Genomic DNA, 17,318 nt, shown 5'->3' with positions numbered 1-17,318 from the left:
CAGAGTGGAGGTGTAAAAGTAAGCAAACACAGCAGCTTGGGGAGATCTGTGAAGAAACCAACAGTTTACAAGAGTATAACTAGCTCTTGCACGCCCCCATCTCTTGGCTCGTCGCATTTTGATTGATAACGAAGGTCAAACGTCATGTGATGACGAGGCACCCGAGACACCAGATTGACGTTATTTACACGACCGCTAGAGGTCGCTAAACTTTAAAACGTAACTATAGGTCGTAATAAGCTGCCTGTGCAAACGACCCATGGGGTCGTTTTTTTTGGTGGAGGACAGTCGCGTCCAGGGCGTCTCCCTGTCTGCCGCCCAATGGCTGCTGGGATAGGCTCCAGCGTCCTGAGAGCAGGGTAAGTGGTTCGGATAACGGGATGGACATTTCATATCAGTTAAGCATTAAGTGTACAAAATATTATTCTGTTTGAAATCCTGAACAGCAATCACAAATGCTGGTCACTCTGTGAACACAGTGCCAGTACTTCTTAAATATCTGATATTGTAGTATAAAAAGGTACTTTTCTAGCACATTTGGAACTCTTTTCTTTTCTAATCTGCATCTAGGTTTATGTTTCTAAAGGAGTAGTTCAGGTGGATTGTAATCATCAACGGTGAGAGCTGAGGTCAAAGCCTCGTGTTGGCATCAAACCTGTGTGTGTGTGCATTCTAAATAGTAAAAACGTTCTTTCAAAGGTGAATCTCAAAGTGTTGTCCAGCAAATATTACAGAAAATTCACTAGTTTTTTCCTTGGACAACGTCAACGGCATGACACTAATGGGGGCACAAGCAGAGACCTTGTCGCACTGGGTCAGCAAGTCCTTTAGCTATTGGCGGCAAAATGATAATAAGGTGCAGCATTAAGAGGCCACGCGGACGAGACCAACTTCACCAACAGTTCTTCCACTAAACCACCATTCCCTGTGTCATGTTGCTTTTGTCTCATTTGCAGGTAACGATGCAACAGTGGCCACTGCCGCTGCATCACAGCAATCTTCGGGACTCCCTCCTGCAGAGGCATGTGGTCTCTCCGGGCCTCTGGTGGCCCTTGGCCAGGACAGTAAAGATGACACAGAGCTTCAAATCCACAGACAAAATTGTCCCCACTAGCTGCTGCCTGCCTCAGAGGGGCAGATATGTCATTCCTCGGGGCGTCCGGGTAGTGTAACGGTCTATTAGGTTGTCTACCAACACGGGGATCGCCGGTTCGAATACCCGTGTTACCTCCGCCTTGGTCGGGCGTCTCTACAGATACAATTGGCCGTGTCTGCGAGTGGGAAGCCGGATGTTGGATATGTGTCCTGGTCGCTGCACTAGCGCCTCCTCTGGTCGATCAAACCATTCAGTGACCCCTCGTGCCCTGTGGATGAGGGCATCGTCATCCTGGAAGAGACCATTCCCATCAGGATAGAAATGTCTCATCATAGGATAAAGGTGGTCACTCAGAATAACTTTGTATTGATCTGCAGTGACCCTACCCTCTAAGGGGACAAGTGGACCCAAACCATGCCAGGAAAATGACCCTCACAGCATAACAGAGACCCCGGACCCCCCACTGTAGGGGGTCATGCATTCAGGCTTTTCCTTTCATTTGTCACCTGTCTGTAAAGTGGGGCGGCACGGTGGCCCAGTGGTTAGCGCTGTCACCTCACAGCAAGAAGGTCCTGGGTTCGAACCCCGGGGTTGTCCAACCTTGGGGGTCATCCCAGGTCGTCCTCAGTGTGGAGTTTGCATGTTCTAGCTGTGTCTGCGGTGGGTTTTCTCCGGGTTCCCCCACCATCAAAACGACAAACATGTTAGGGTTAATACTCCTGTCTATGCCCCAGAGCAAGGCACGGCAAGACGAACTGGAGTTGGTCTCTGACCGAGGCACGGCAAGACGAACTGGAGTTGGTCTCTGACCGAGGCACGGCAAGACGAACTGGAGCTGGTCTCTGACCGAGGCACGGCAAGACGAACTGGAGTTGGTCTCTGACCGAGGCACGGCAAGACGAACAGCAGCTGGTCTCTGACCGAGGCACGGCAAGACGAACTGGAGTTGGTCTCTGACCGAGGCACGGCGAGACGAGCTGGAGTTGGTCTGTGACCGAGGCAGGGCGAGACGAACTGGAGTTGGTCTCTGACCGAGGCACGGCAAGACGAACTGGAGTTGGTCTCTGACCGAGGCACGGCAAGACGAACTGGAGTTGGTCTCTGACTGAGGCAGGGCAAGACGAACTGGAGCTGGTCTCTGACCGAGGCACGGCAAGACGAACTGGAGCTGGTCTCTGACCGAGGCACGGCAAGACGAACTGGAGCTGGTCTCTGACCGAGGCACCGCAAGACGAACTGGAGCTGGTCTCTGACCGAGGCACGGCAAGACGAACTGGAGTTGGTCTCTGACCGAGGCACGGCAAGACGAACTGGAGTTTGTCTCTGTCCGAAGCAGGGCAAGATGAACTGGAGTTGGTCTCTGACCCAGGCACGGCAAGACGAACTGGACTTGGTCTCTGACCGAGGCACGGTAAGACGAACTGGAGCTGGTCTCTGACCGAGGCACGGCAAGACGAACTGGAGCTGGTCTCTGACCGAGGCAGGGCAAGACGAACTGGAGTTGGTCTCTGACCGAGGCACGACAAGGCAAACTGGAGCTGGTCTCTGACCGAGGCACGGTAAGACGAACTGGAGCTGGTCTCTGACCGAGGCAGTGCAAGGCAAGCTGGACTTGGTCTCTGACCGAGGCACGGCAAGACGAACTGGACTTGGTCTCTGGGCGCTGCACAGCTAGGATGGGTTAAATGCAGAGAATGAATTTCCCCACGGGGATTAATAAAATATATCAAATCACATCAAATATGTCACATGCACCCTGGAAAAGGGAGCAGTAACCCTTTCAGTGCCACGTGACATGACAGATTTGACAGAATGGTAAGCAGCTATACCCAGCTATGGATGTGTGTACCAGTACTGCGGTGTCATGTGATACATGGTGTGCATTTTTCTAACACAAGTCATTATTTTTTGTTAACTTTTTTATTTATGTTTATCAGGTGCAGTTACACAGTACAGTTACACAGTACAGTCGCATGTTCAAATACACGACACATACATAGATGTCTTATGAAGCAGTCCATGGATTTCGGCATCCTCCCAAATGTCCATATATATCTCCCATTCTCAAAAAAAGAAAAAAGAAAAAAAAGAACAAGGAAACAGGAATGAGTAGTGACATCTGTCCATGAAGACAGATAACAGGTAAATAATTGTACATTATATAAGGGGGAAAAAAGACACATGGTGTTCACATTTAAATGAGGAGAAAAGAGACCCGGAAGAAGTTTGTCATCATCTCTTATTTCAGATCAATTGAGAAAATGTGGGGCAAACTCATTATTAAACTAATGAAATTCATTCAAATCAGAGCAAAAACAAACAAAACAAAAACAAAAACAAAAAAAAAACCCAACACCTAAAACGTCTACTAAATATTCAGTTTTGTAAGCGCTCAGGGGTCAGTTTAACACCTCCTTTGCCTTTTGTCCCCTTTTGCTTTCCATGAACTACTGTCACAAGATGCCCTGGAACTGACAGGCTATGGTGGGGTGGATGGAGCAGGATGGAGCAGGGGGGAGCAGGATGGAGCAGGGGGGAGTGGGGGGAGGGGGAGGACCCACCCCTCACAAACCGTCAGGAGTCATAATGAATGCTCTGGTACTTTTACAAGGCTGTGAGGCGGGCTGAGGAGGGAATGAAGAGCAGAATAATTTCCCAACTTCTGTGGGGTTGTGTGTGTGTGTGTGTGTGTGTGTGTGCAGGCATGTGTATTTTACTGGGTGGGGGTCGAACTTGCTGAGGGTTTACTGGTTATACGTGCTTGCCCTAATAAACCCTCTCCGCAAGAAGCTTTTACGAGCTGTCATTAAGCTGACTTTCACAACGCTCCGCTGGTTCGAGGCCTCCTGTGGTCCGTTCAAGGGTGAACGACCGCAGTTTGGTACATACAGGTAAGTTTGACTTTTAACAACCCAAAACATGTGGTCTGAGCACTGCTCTATGAGTTCCCCTATTCTCTTCACTTTAAAAGAAGCTAGTTCGTCAAGTGTTTTCAGGCATATTCTTGGGCTAGCACTGGAGTAAAGGGGAGGCACGTGGTCCTTTTTAAGAACAGAGCAGGCTACACCAGGATCAAGGTGAAGGAATCACTTCTGAATGCTACAGATAAACTTTCGTGGTTTAAGTATAAACTCTTACTGCAGATGGGCCGTGCTTCTTGTCAAGAAAACAAATCAGCCAACCAAAAAAAGAAGAAACGCCATGGCCGGTGGTACATCTTGGGCGGCACGGTGGCGCAGTGGTTGGCGCTGTCACCTCACAGCACGAAGGGCCTGGGTTCGAACCCCGGGGTTGTCCAACCTAGGGGGTCATCCCAGGTCATCCTCTGTGTGGAGTTTGCATGTTCTCCCCGTGTCTGCGGTGGGTTTTCTCCGGGTGCTCCGGTTTCCTCCCACCATCAAAAAGACACGCATGTTAGGGTTAATACTCCTGTCTGTGCCCCTGAGCAAGGCATGACAAGACGAATTGGAGTTGGTTCCACGGTGGCTGCCCACTGCTCCTCACTACACAGCTAGCATGGGTTAAATGCAGAGCATAATTTCCCTACGGGGGAATCAATAGAGTATATCAAAATAAAAAAAAATAAAAAATCTCTCATACTAAACCAATGGCACTCGTCACTTACATTCCTTTCACTTTCTCTCGTAGTTTAAATGTGTCGGATCCTAGCACATCTCTCCACAAAATCGTCGGTGCAGTTGACATGTATTGAAAATCACAGGCTCTGATCTTGGGGTATCAGGAACCCCGCTCATTGTTTTTCATGTGCAAGGAACTGCATTGGTTAACAGCCTAAACAACAAAACAGCTGCAACATGATCAGAAGCATAAGGCACAACACGGGGTGTATAACTATGCAATCAGTCCAGCTGTTGGAGGAAGGAGGAGGAAGAAGGTGGGTCAAATGAGTCATATGTGTCATCCTTGTGACGAGGGTTGTTATTGTAGTGTGGTGACGGTGAATAATACTGCCTCTGGGGTGCCAGGGGGAGGTACCTGCCACCACAGCACCAACCGCCCACACAGGTGTTTGGTGCTGTGATGCAGGAGCTGGGTGCAGGAGCTGGCATGCGTGCAATCAGGTCCCGCATAAGTGAAGTGTGACCCTGCATCGCATGCTGAGTGTCTCAAAACGTGCTGCAGAAGGCATTCGGCTCTGTCCACTCCCATCTGTTTCATCTCTCAACTGCTCTTCATGGGCTCCATCCGAAGACGACCCCTCCCCTCATTTCACGGTGCATTGCCGGCAATAGGTCCTTTATTTCTTTAGTCAATGGCGCCGATAACGAGATGGCTCTTTATGGTCAAACACACCAGATCGATCATGAGGTGCAGATTTGCCGTTTTTACTGCTGGTGTCCATCTCCAAGCCGCTAAAGTCTCTGGTGTCCGCACTGGAGGGGGACACAGCGGGACCAGTCTCAGTGGGGGCTGGCTCCTCTATTTTGCTCAGCAGAGCAACTGGCTTAGCAGAGTGAATGGTCCCCCAAATCGAATGGCACAAGTCGAAATATGGCCATTCCAACCGCCCTCTACCACTCCTGCCATTATGGTCGCTGGCCTGGTGGAATTTTTGTGAAAGCTCTTCAGTTTGCTCATCACCTGCGCCTCTCCCCTAGCAAGGCCACACTCTTGCAGCTGTTTTGCTAGCCTTTACATTCCTTTACCGCCCCTGTTATATGGCAGTTGATCTCGTCCTCTGCTAGGAGGGTTAGGAGCTCCCAGACCTCATTGTCTCCCCAATCGACTCTGTGCATAACTGTAGTCCACTGACTTCCGGTTTCTACTGGAGCGGTCATACCAGTTTCCTGTTTGTTGGCGTGTGCTATTGACAATGGCATATTTTTCGCGATGCCTGCAAGATTTACCATGGATGCATGTCAACGACATGCACACAACTGCCCACACACTTTCACCTGCACCTACCAGCACACGGTGAAACGTTTCAAGTCGTACATATTGTAACGTGCATGGATAAGTAGACCCGTTGGTCCTTGACTAACGGGTCGGACCCTTTAGTCGACTGGTTAATGTACGTCGCTTGCGGAGTGGAAGACACGCGTTCGCGTCCCGGCCGTGGCGGTTCCCGGACTGCCCCCCAGAATTCACTCCATTGGTGTCAAAAGTGGGATGATGAGACCGTGAGGTCATCGGAAGCGCGTGCGCTCAGAGACGTGAGAGAGTTGATATGCTGAAGCGCGGGGACGCGCTTCCCGAAGGAGGGGGGTAGTGTAACGTGCATGGATGAGTAGACACGTTGGTCCTTGACCAACGGGTCGGACCCTTTAGTCGACTGGTTAACGTTGTCACTTGCGGAGTGGGATACACGGGTTCGCGTCCCGGCTGTGGCGACGGTTCCCGGGCTGTCCCCCGAATTCGCTACAATATTAAGTTACGTCCACAATTCTGTCCATCCTTCCATCCGCTCATAATCGCGGACGTAACTTGATATGTACAACTTGAAACTTTTCATGTGGTTGACATTTATCCATGGTAAATCTTGCAGGCATCGCGGAAAATATGCCATTGTCAACAGCACGCGCCACCAAACAGGAAACTGGTATGACCGCTGCGGTTAGAAACCGGAAGTCAGTGGACTACAGTTATGTAGACAGCCGATCTGCACACATTTTCGAGAGTACCGTTAACTGCCCGGTAGCTGCAGGTTAGCTGCTAACTGCCGCTAGCTGCTTTTTACAAAATGGGTCTTTTGATCCCCACTTTTTCTGCCTGCTGTCGGTAGTTCTTTCTTTTACGAATGCTCCTTTTTTTCTCTTTCTCTTACACACACGCACGCACACACACGCACACGCACACACCTATGCTTTGTCTCACTCTCTTTGTCTGCCAGTCATTTCTATTTGTTTCTACTTTATTTTTGCTTTTGCGTTTCCTTTGTCTCTCCCTCTCTCTTGCTCTGTTGTTGCCTCATCACACACCCTCAAGCTGAAAACAACCAAAGGGGAAACAATATACTTCTAAAGTGTCTGCATTTTAATGCAGTTTAGGTTGCTTTTTTGTGTTCTTCATGTATACAAAGAAGGATGTGAATTTTTGGTGAGGGGATGACACCCCCCCCCACACACACACACACTTTTCTTGGGATTAATTAGAACTGAAGATCAAACAGCCGAGAGCAAGCATATTAAAAACTCATCACTCATTTCCCCCTAGAAACAATTAAGATGCTTCAAATCCGTCCATTAGTCTGGGTTTTACCATCTGACTTCATCATCATAATCATCAGAGAGATTATTAAGGGTGCACATCTCTGCACCCTTAATAATCTCAATATTGTCTCACAATTAAATCTGCCATACGTTTGGAACAGTTGTGTCCGGGATGACATGTTTCACCCGTGCAATGTCCAATGTCAAGGCAGTATCAAAGTGTGTAAACAAGGCTCTCTCTAACTTGTGACTGGAATACGTGAACTGATGTTTAACTGATCCTGGGGTCTCTCCGTCCCGTCACTGCCATGTCTTCCTCGTACAGATCCCCACCGTGATCGTCTGCTGAAGCTCTTCCAGCATTGCCGTTGCGGTGTGCCTGCAGTGCCATCTAGTGGTGGCAACAATCACAAAACCCCAACAAAATGCGATGTACTAAATAAAGGAAAGGAAAGCAAAACTGAAACTAGAACCGAACAACGCAAGCTCTTATCACTTGAAACCATTTCCACGTGGAACGACCCATTTTATCCCGACAGTGTTAACCTATTACAAATGAGCCCGGGGGCTTAGCTAGGAACCAAGAATCCGTCGCTCGCGTTCCCTGGGTCGAGTCGGAAGTGTTGACAGAGCATATCAAAATGGCGGACCAAGAGGAGTCTGTGAGGGAGTTTGTCGCTGTGACTGATGTTGACGAGGAGAGGGCTCGGTTTTTCTTGGAGTCTGCGGGCTGGAATTTACAGGTGCGTGTGTGTGTGCGTGTGTGTGTGTGTAAACCCGGGTTTTCTCGCTGGTTGTTCGAGAATGTGCAACGGACGGTCAAAGGGCTATTCGGGGATGCGGTTTCAGCCCGAGTCAGACTCAGAGCGCAGGCTAGCGTTAGCCACATTCTGCCGGCGATTTGTGCAAGTCACCCCTTCTCACTAGCCTTTGTTTAAAACCTCTGCTGTCACCCGTCCGCATGGGTTTCCCGGCGTCAGCTTTCAGCCGAATAGGGTCTCACAAAGTGACGGGTCATGTTTCCACGATTTCCACGAAAAGCAAGTTTAATCTCGTCCCCTTGCCCCTAAGTCCGGTTCTTTCAGTCGCGTCGGCTAAGCTAGCCCTAGCTAAGGAACAAGTGGGATTTGCTACGGTCCGTTAAGAGGTTAGCTAACGCTAACGTGCCGTTTGACCCGGTTCCCGGAGAAGCCTTCACCAAATGATTTTGTTAATGCTAAGTTACTTAGCCAGCTAGCTAGCCAGCCCCCAGTAAACCCAAGGCTAACGCTAACCGTTGCTGAATGCTACTAAAGCTATTAATGGGTGACTCTTCCATGAGGGGAGTGTTTTCTGTCCCCAGGGTAGATTTCACAAAAATAAAAAATAAAAAACATTTTTTTAAAACAATTATTGTATTTGTTAGAGTTGAGTTGTGTTGTGTTAGCTATGAAAAAAAGACTCGTGTCCCAGTGATGACGTTTTAATACTTTTCCAGTATGTTGAAAATTCAAATGTGCCAGAATTTCACTGTTTTGGGGCTTGTCCCAAACCCAGACTTCTTAACTTCCCTTCTATAATGAAGTAATGAAAACGGTTAAGTTCATTATAGCTTTACTTTGCATTTTCTCATAATAATTTAAAAAAAGGTATATTTCAAATTCAGATTATTTAAAAAGACATATTTCAAATTCACATGATTTATATACGTGCAATTTGCACATTTTTGTAGTTAGATATCGCTGTCTCTCATACATGTGTCATTACCATCACTCCGAACATTTTAGAGCAATAAAGCCTAATTTATGCTCCAAATGTCGGCTAGCAGACAAAAAAGTGTCTCTCGAGTTGTCACATTCATGCTTGTCGCAATGTCGCTTGACTGTCTCCTGGTATCTATGGAAACGTTTCGCGTCACGCGCTGTGTTGTAAACGGTAGCGAGTGTTCTGTTTATGAATGAGCGAGCGTAACGTAAACAGCGCTCTCAACGCTCGAACGCCTCCTCCCTTCGGTCCAACTGTCCAATCACAGCTAAGCGACGTAATGCGCGCGAGTCTGCGACGTCAGAAAATGTGTCGTGTACGCGACGGCCATGGGAGACAAAAAGTGTCTCTCATGACGTCAATAGCGATTTTTCAAACAGCAACAACGTGGTTGCCATGGAAACGAGAAGTGCCAGAGGCGCGTGGCCAGTCACGGCAGAAGCGTGACTTTTTCATGTCACAAATGTAATGTGAAGATTTATATGTCCTGATTTGACAGGATGGTTATTAGGCGTTATTACCAAACAAGTTACTAATTGAGTGCTTTAGTTCAGAAATAAGAAGTGTCACTTTATTCACGTGTATTCATTGTACATTGTATGCTAGCTAACAAGTTAGCTTAGCAAGTCTAAGACTTAGCCAACTTTTTGTCCAAAAAGTGAAGATTGTCATTGCCATCACGTGTCATTACATCTCACATTTTGCTGTTACAACTTTGAAAAAAGCATCATGATACCAAACTTATTTTGTAGGACGATCAAAGCTATACTAAGATATTTGTTCCAGACCATTTAATAGAGCTTTTGAAAAAAGGAAAAAAAACAGATTTTAAAGAATTTTATTTTTTATTTTTTCAAAATTTCAAAAGCCCAAAGTGCCCCAAATCGAAGAATCACCCTAATAGGTTAAGTAATCTTGTCACTTGTTAGATAAGTCGGTGTACAGTTATCAAGTAGTTTATGCGTTAGCAAGTTGCCGGACTGTCTCTTTAGGATGTTGGTGTGACATTGTCTCATTTATTCTAAATAAATTCTCTGCCCTAGCTTGCACTGGCCAGTTTCTTTGAGGATGGAGCTGAAGATGACATCGTGACGCTTCCTCAGCCCGAGGGTGGATCCTCTTTGTCGCGATCTGCGGGACCAAGGTATTGTTTCCAGTTCATGGAAGTATCCACTCGGTGCCTACATGCCCAAGTTACAGCTATTGATACAGTTGCGCGGCATTTTTCTTTGAGCTATTTGGGCAGTTTCGGTCGTTTGCTTGCTAATCCCAACAGGCCGATGTATAATTTAAAAGATGCACAGTAAATGAACTGCATTTTATATAGTGTATTTCTAGCTGCAACAGCCACTCAAAGCGCTTTACAATCAATCAATGCCACACATTAGGGCTGCACGATATTGGAAAAAACTCACGTTGCGATATTTTTTCTCTCTACAATCTATATTGCGATATGAAAAAAATACAGGAATTTTTACCAGATGACTTCAATATCTCTATTTGTAAAGAATTGATTATTCTAGAATTATTAGGGTGATTTTGTAGAGGGGATGTTGGGAAATAGTGAAAAGTGAGTGGTGTCTTTTTCTTTTCTTTTTTTTTTTGCCCTTTGTACGGGAAGAGGAGGAGATGGAGCTAGACAGATGATGCAGAGCAACGGCCAACAATAGTGATGCGTGGCTTGGCTCTGACATCATCCGAACCTGCATCATCTACCCGCCACCCACCCAAACGAATTATTTTCTACGATTTAGAGACCCGCACCCGATCACACATTACCATTATTTCTCAGTGGGATGTATGTGAACGTGATGATATGGTAACATATTACACAATGTTTGAAGTACCAGTTGTGAGACTATCATATACCTGCATAAAGCGCTTAGCAGCTGTTGCATATGACGTACCCAGCACTTGACTCATCCCACACAGAACTTTTCTGCCCTTCCTTTTTTTGGTTTTAAGTCTCCTTTTTTAATTATCTCTCGGTTCTTTTTTGCCTCCATTGCTGCTTAAGGCAAATGGACACTGCAATTGGCGCAATGGGAGTCTAGTCTGCTAATTCGTAATTTGAACCTGACAAAAAAAAAAGAAACTTAAATATATCCGTTATCTAGCGAATGTAATTAATATTTTCCTCATTAATTGTGTATTATTTCACCCACCAGCAACCCATCCGCTATTAATCATAATGTTAATTATTATGACTTGGCCTGCCCGATCTGCAGATTAACCCCGGGGCCCGCGGATATAACTGCGATCTGCACATAGCCGAGAAGCAGACAAACACATCATTTATTCAAAGGGAGCCAGAAATGACTTAAGTTCCAAGCATTAAATCAGAGTAAATTAAGTTATATCAGACAGACTTGTAGATTAGTCATGGAAAATGAGAACTGTACAAGTTTTCCTTTTGTATAAAGCAGCAAAAAGTTGTAGCATGAGGTGTTTGAGTTAATTTGCCTTACTTCACATCCCGCGTCCTGCAATGTGACTATTGTGCATGTGTACATCGCGATGCTAAAACAATATATCGTGCAGCCCTACCTCACATTCACCCACCCCACACGCACAGAAACTCATACACCAATGGTGGTGTCAGCTATGCAAAGTAACAACCAGTTCATCGTCAACAGTTAGAAGTTAGGTGTCTTGTCTCAAGGACACCTTGATATCTCTGCTTGGGGGAGCTGAGGATAGAACCGGCAACCCTTCAGTTACCAGACAACCTACTCTACCTTCTGAGCCACTGGCAGCCATACCTGTACCTCATCTGCTATGCAGTTGATACATAAATGTAAATGAATTTATTAAGTACTTCAACTTATTCTTTTTTTTTAAAATTTATTTCTGATTTTTCCCTTTTTCTCCCAATTTAGTGGCCAATCGCTCCCTATTCTAATTCAAACTCCCACCCTCGTACTGCATCTCTCCGGCTGGCAGTCTCGAAGGAGACGCCTCGCCACTTTCGTGACAAGGTGAATCCAGGCCGAACCACTGCTTTTTCCGACACACCCAGAGACGCATTCATGTGACGAACACAACCCGACTCCGCCCCCCTCCCGAAGACAGCGTTGCCAATTACTGTTGCTTCATCGAGTCCAATCATAGTCGGATCTGACGAGACTGGGGCGTGAACCCCGGTCCCCAGTGGGCAACTGCGTCGACACAAAGCCAATGCTTAGACCGCTACACCACCGTTGACTCCTTATTCTTAAAACTTTTTTCATCCATCACTCTCCAAGAATTTTGGACCGATCTCCAAACCACCATTTTTTTAATTATTGAGAAGGTGGTTGCTAAACAGCCGTTGTATATCTTGTGATATCTTAAGACAACTTCTAGTCTGGTTATAGTCAGAACTCACTCACCTCACCTCACTCAGCTATCCCGTAACCTGTCGAGAGGTCTTTGGGGCACCGCTGCTGAGTCCACAACCAGTCCTCGCCATCTCTGTCTGTCCTCAACTGCTCTCTGTAAACTGGCAAAGTCAAGGCCTGTCCACTCTCTGATGTTACATAGCCACCGCTTCCTCGTCTTCGCCTGCCCCTCACTGTGCCTTGCAGGATGGTCTTGGCAAGGACGGAACTTCTCGAGATGTGACCATACCATTTCAGTTTTCTCTTCTTGCGTCAAGAAGGGAAAACTTGATTGTCAGAAAACTGCATCAAATCTGTGCTCCTAAGGATCTCATAGTTTTTAATGCATGCTAACACTGGTGAGAGATTGCCGGTCTTGGTGCAGCATTTGACGCTAATGATTGTAGAACTCTTGTTGGGGGGCTTAGGCAGCGAGTGAGTAATAAGGGACAGCCTCATTCTTTTCATTCTGGTAAATTTTCCAGTCTGTGTGGTTGACTGTCTTCACTTGCTCCTCTGTCATGCATTGCTCCCCAAGGCTGAGTGCAGAGTTCGAGCCTAGAACAAGTCATTTGTTGTTTTAAATGACTCTGCTGTCATTGCTTTGCAGGGTACCTGTCTTGCAGAACTGTTTAACTCCTATTAAGGGCTGGATGGCTACTTTTCTTTTGCTGAAATGCTAGAAAGCCCTGACAGCATAGTGTAAAAGTAACAGCCGAACCTCAGCCCCTCTTTTAAGTTGTATAAAATCATGTTCTAGGAATTGCTTTCCATCAATTTATAATTCTTGATCAGCACTTCATAACACTGACCTATTTTTGTGTCTTCCAATTTTGAAGACAGGCTGTGGAAGAGTCTTTCCATGGACATTAAGTCAGTCGGCACTGTCTTAAATAGCATCTGAAAAGCCTTTTTATACAGGCTGGCCTTTTATTAATGTCACTGTGCTATTGTGTGTCTTAGTGTCTATGTTATTGTTGTTCTCGTGTTGGAATTTATGCAGCACTTGCAGTCCTCTGGGAAGGTGTTCTAAACATACATTTTACACAACATTGTTGTGGATGTGTGTTTAGATGATTTAAAATTACAAAATGTAATCCTGTATTAACCCATTTGTTCCTGTGTTGTTACCAGTGCACAGCCCAGAGTGACCTCATTCAGAGATCTGATGCATGAGGCAGAAGATGAGAGTGATGAGGAAGAGGGCCAAAGGTGAGTTCCACATCTGACCTCATCTGTTTCACTGCTAATTCTGAACTAATTGATTAGTACTGCTAATACTGTGTAAGGGAGCACTTCAGTCAGCATAATGTGTGCCAGACTACCATTTCTCCCATCTTTTATAGTTGAAACTGAAATCGAAGCTAATCTTGCAAGTCATGTCACTGAAACCTTCTCAGTTTAATCTCTGCCTGCCTTTCTCAACCTCAGTTTTTCACGTTATAGCCTTCTGTACTTGCTGTTAATTGCATTTTAATGGTTTAACTTAATTCTTGTGAATGGGACTCCAGATTGTTCCAAACCATTTTTGATCTCACTTCCATTCAGTATGAGCTTGTGTGCAGACGGTAACATCAAGACATTTTGTTGTAGGGTTAATGTTGTGAAAGGATTGATAAAGGGTGGTATTTGTGTTTGGTTGCAGTTACAGCAGACTTGGCCTGTTTTTTAGTATTCATAGATCATCATTGTGGGTTTTCTCCGGGTGCTCCAGTTTCCCCCACCATAAAAAAGACATGCATGTTAGGGTTAATACTCCTGTCTATGCCCCTGACCCGAGGCATGGCAAGACAAGCTGGAGTTGGTCCCTGGGGGCTGCACGGTGGCTGCCCACTCCTAGCGACACAGCTAGAATGGATTAAATGCAGAGCGTAATTTCAACATGGGGATTAATAAAGTATATCATCATATCATCATCCAGTACTCCACATTTCTTAAACTCATGGGTTGCACATACAAGAAATGTCAAAATGAAGTAAGAACATACACGTGACTATCAATGTAGGTTTCACTGCTCATCCAATTGGCTTCTTCAGTTCTGACATCATGTGGGGAAATTTGGCTTTTATTCTGTAAAGAAAGCACTCCCCTTACTGATTGATGCCAAAAGGCACCTTTCCTGTGACTCCTTTTGAACGTGTAACTAGGGCTGTGCGATATGACCAAAATCTCATATACCAATACAGGTCATTTTGTATCCCGACAACGATATATATCATGATATAGCACATTTTCTGTAAATTCATGAATAAGTCGTTTCTGGTCAACATTTTCTGTAAATTCATGAATAAGTCGTTTCTAGTCCATGCCCCCCAGGCATGCAGCTCGCCCTCACTGAACCGTAGAGAGCAGAGCAGCACGACCGTAAAATGACAGCAAAACGCAGTAGAAACTATCATACTGAGCAGAAGTGAAACAAGTGCACATAAAGTAGGTAAATAACATAACTAAACATAGTCTCTACTGTGTTTTGCTGTCGTTTATGGTCGCATTAGTTTCTCGTCTCCTCTTCTTTGCTCCCTGTTTCACCACAGGCAGGGCTCAGCCCCCTCACACAGGTCACATATAGGATGACAATGTGGTCTCCTCGTGATGGACTTCTTATTCAGTCTGGTTTTCCCAGTCAACTTTGTAGATGTTTTAATATACATGTCCAATAAAGGGTAATAATAATAATAATCATGTCAGACAGTATGCAGGGTAGCTGCATGCTGTCAGAGCTCAGTGGATGTGCCCTCTCTCCCTGTCTATGGTGTTAATAGTTGTTGAAATCGTCTCTCTGCAGTGGTATAGGGCCTTTTTTGCACCGCGGACCGATTTAATATTGACAATACTCTGGCGGACCGGGGAAGGGGCGGGGGTGGGTTTATAATGACCGGAATATAGGTTAGGCTTATAAGTCAATAGTATCATAACATTTAAAGTAACGTGCCAAAGCAGTTTTTAGGGCTTCATGCCTCACTAGACAGCTTGTCTCCACATGTCACACACGGGGGGCTCGGAGCATGCGAGTCACCGGTCGCAATAAAGTCGTATTTTTGGAAGGATTCGTTGTATTTCCCATTGAAGGAAGCTTTTTTTTTTGTCTCGGCCTCTGCTGTCTCTGCGTTATCATCGTCACTAGACCTTTTATCTCCCCTACCTCTTCTGAAGAAACTCTCAAGCGACATCTGTTTTTTACTGGTACTCATGGTAGCTAGCTAGCTGCTAGTAGCGAGTCGACTGAGTGCGTCTCTGAGTTATGAAGTTAGTCACTATTGGTCTGCTGAATGCCACGTGATAGGCTCCAGCATCCCCGCAACCCTGAGAGCAGGAGAAGCGGTTTGGATTATTGACGGATGGATGTACACACTTCAAGTATCCGTTTCAAATTAAAAGCCCTCTAACATTACACGGACCGGCTGGACCGGGCTTTTATTTGAATATTGTATATCATGTTGTTTCCTTGCGGCCCGGTAGCAAATGCTTTGTGGCCCGGTGCCAGTCCGTGGCCCGGTGGTTGGGGGCCCCTGGTATAGGGTAAATACATCAGGCCTGACTCCAGTTGGTCAACCAGTCAAACATTTATTTGGCAGGTTGTTGGTTGACCAAGATTTCTTTGGTTGAGCAGTTGCATTTTGTTATTGAGCACATAAGGTCTGTATGACTTGGAGGGATGTAGTGGTATAACGTGCACAGATTAATAGACTCGCAAGCCCTTGGCTAAAGGTCAGACCCTTTAGTCGACTGGTTAATGTAGTTGCCCATGGTTCGTGTCCCTGAAGGCCTCTGGGCGCATGTGCTTCTGATGGCCTCACCATCCCACTTCTGACAACAATGTAGCGAATTCAGGGGGCAGCCAGGAACCGCCGCAGCCGGGACACGAACCCGTGTCTCCAGGGTTCGAAATTAACTTTTTGACTTACCGGCCAAGGGGACTGGTAGATGAAAAAAGTCTACTGGTCAAGCATATTTTTTACCAGCCAAAATAATTAGTAGCCTTTTTTGTGCCATACATACGTTTTCAGTACATATCAATGAGAGAATAATGTATTGTGTTGAATAAAAGCTTTTAAAAATGCGACGAGCAGATCTAAAGCAAAAATATTTTTATGTAAAATTAGTGAATTGTTAAAACGTAAAATGTTACAAGTATGATTTCATGTTTTATTTGCAGTATTATAACTACTCGAGTGCTGCACATACCCATCCCTAGTCCCAGACTACTTCTCACTCTACAGCAGCCACTCTCTTTGCACCGTCCATGAAGTTTGGCCTCCTGCTCCTGACAGAGTCTTGGTGCCACAGATCAACAGCACTGGTTGGGTCATACTCTCTGATCTCGGGAGATGACCGCTGCACCATCAGTAGATCCGAGAGTGTGTCTGCGTTGAGGTTGGACCGCCAATCAGTTTTAACCTGTTTCATGGTGTTGAAGCTAGCACACAGCTAATGTTAGTGCAAGCTAGGTGTCACATACTAGTAGGGCTACCGAAATTCTATCCCAGGAAAGCGGGACGGGAGGGCGGACGTAATCAAAAAAAAATTGCCAGAGTAACAGCCTACATGACGCTTTGTATAGGTAGCCCAGAGCCTTATGTAATAGTAATAATAATAATAATAACACTTTATTTGTATAGAACTTTTCATACAAACAATGTAGCCCAAAGTGATTTTACATTTCAACACAGAAGATACTATAGTAGGCTAAAGATATAGAGTAAACATGTCTGTTAAAAATATATCCACACACAATAATAATGATAATAATAATAACTTTATCTATCAAGCACTTTTTGCTGTTAAGCTTATTGTTGCAGTCCATGCTGTTGTACCTCAGTCCGTGTTTAACTATGATATACAGATGAAATCTCGCACGCAGCAATTTTGTCATTTTCAGTAGTAGTCGTGGCGAAGAACTTGCTAATGCTAGATGCACCTTCAGCTTGTGTAGTCCTGTTGTGCGTGGCG

The 17,318-nt window shown here is 45.7% G+C and overlaps 1 protein-coding gene across 3 annotated transcripts in view; it reads left to right on the top strand.

Annotated features, from left to right (window-relative positions):
* Nucleotides 1-7,817: 7,817 nt before the first annotated feature.
* nsfl1c (NSFL1 (p97) cofactor (p47)) overlaps nucleotides 7,818-17,318 on the top strand; it is a 28,522-nt gene continuing 19,021 nt past the window's right edge. Inside the window, exons 1-3 of one of the 3 annotated variants that reach the window (XM_056273983.1) lie at nucleotides 7,818-8,009; nucleotides 10,053-10,153; nucleotides 13,503-13,580. In XM_056273983.1, coding sequence (XP_056129958.1) covers nucleotides 7,908-8,009; nucleotides 10,053-10,153; nucleotides 13,503-13,580 — 281 coding nt within the window. In that variant the 5' untranslated portion in view covers nucleotides 7,818-7,907. Of the gene's footprint in view, nucleotides 8,010-10,052; nucleotides 10,154-13,502; nucleotides 13,583-17,318 lie in introns of those variants that run through there. The other 2 variants (XM_056273984.1, XM_056273985.1) reach the window with 2 other exon arrangements.

Source organism: Lampris incognitus, chromosome 2 (assembly GCF_029633865.1).
Source record: "Lampris incognitus isolate fLamInc1 chromosome 2, fLamInc1.hap2, whole genome shotgun sequence".
NCBI lineage: Eukaryota > Metazoa > Chordata > Actinopteri > Lampriformes > Lampridae > Lampris > Lampris incognitus.
The sequence above is the reverse complement of the archived record's forward strand: the minus strand, read 5'-3'. Positions and strand labels throughout refer to the sequence as shown.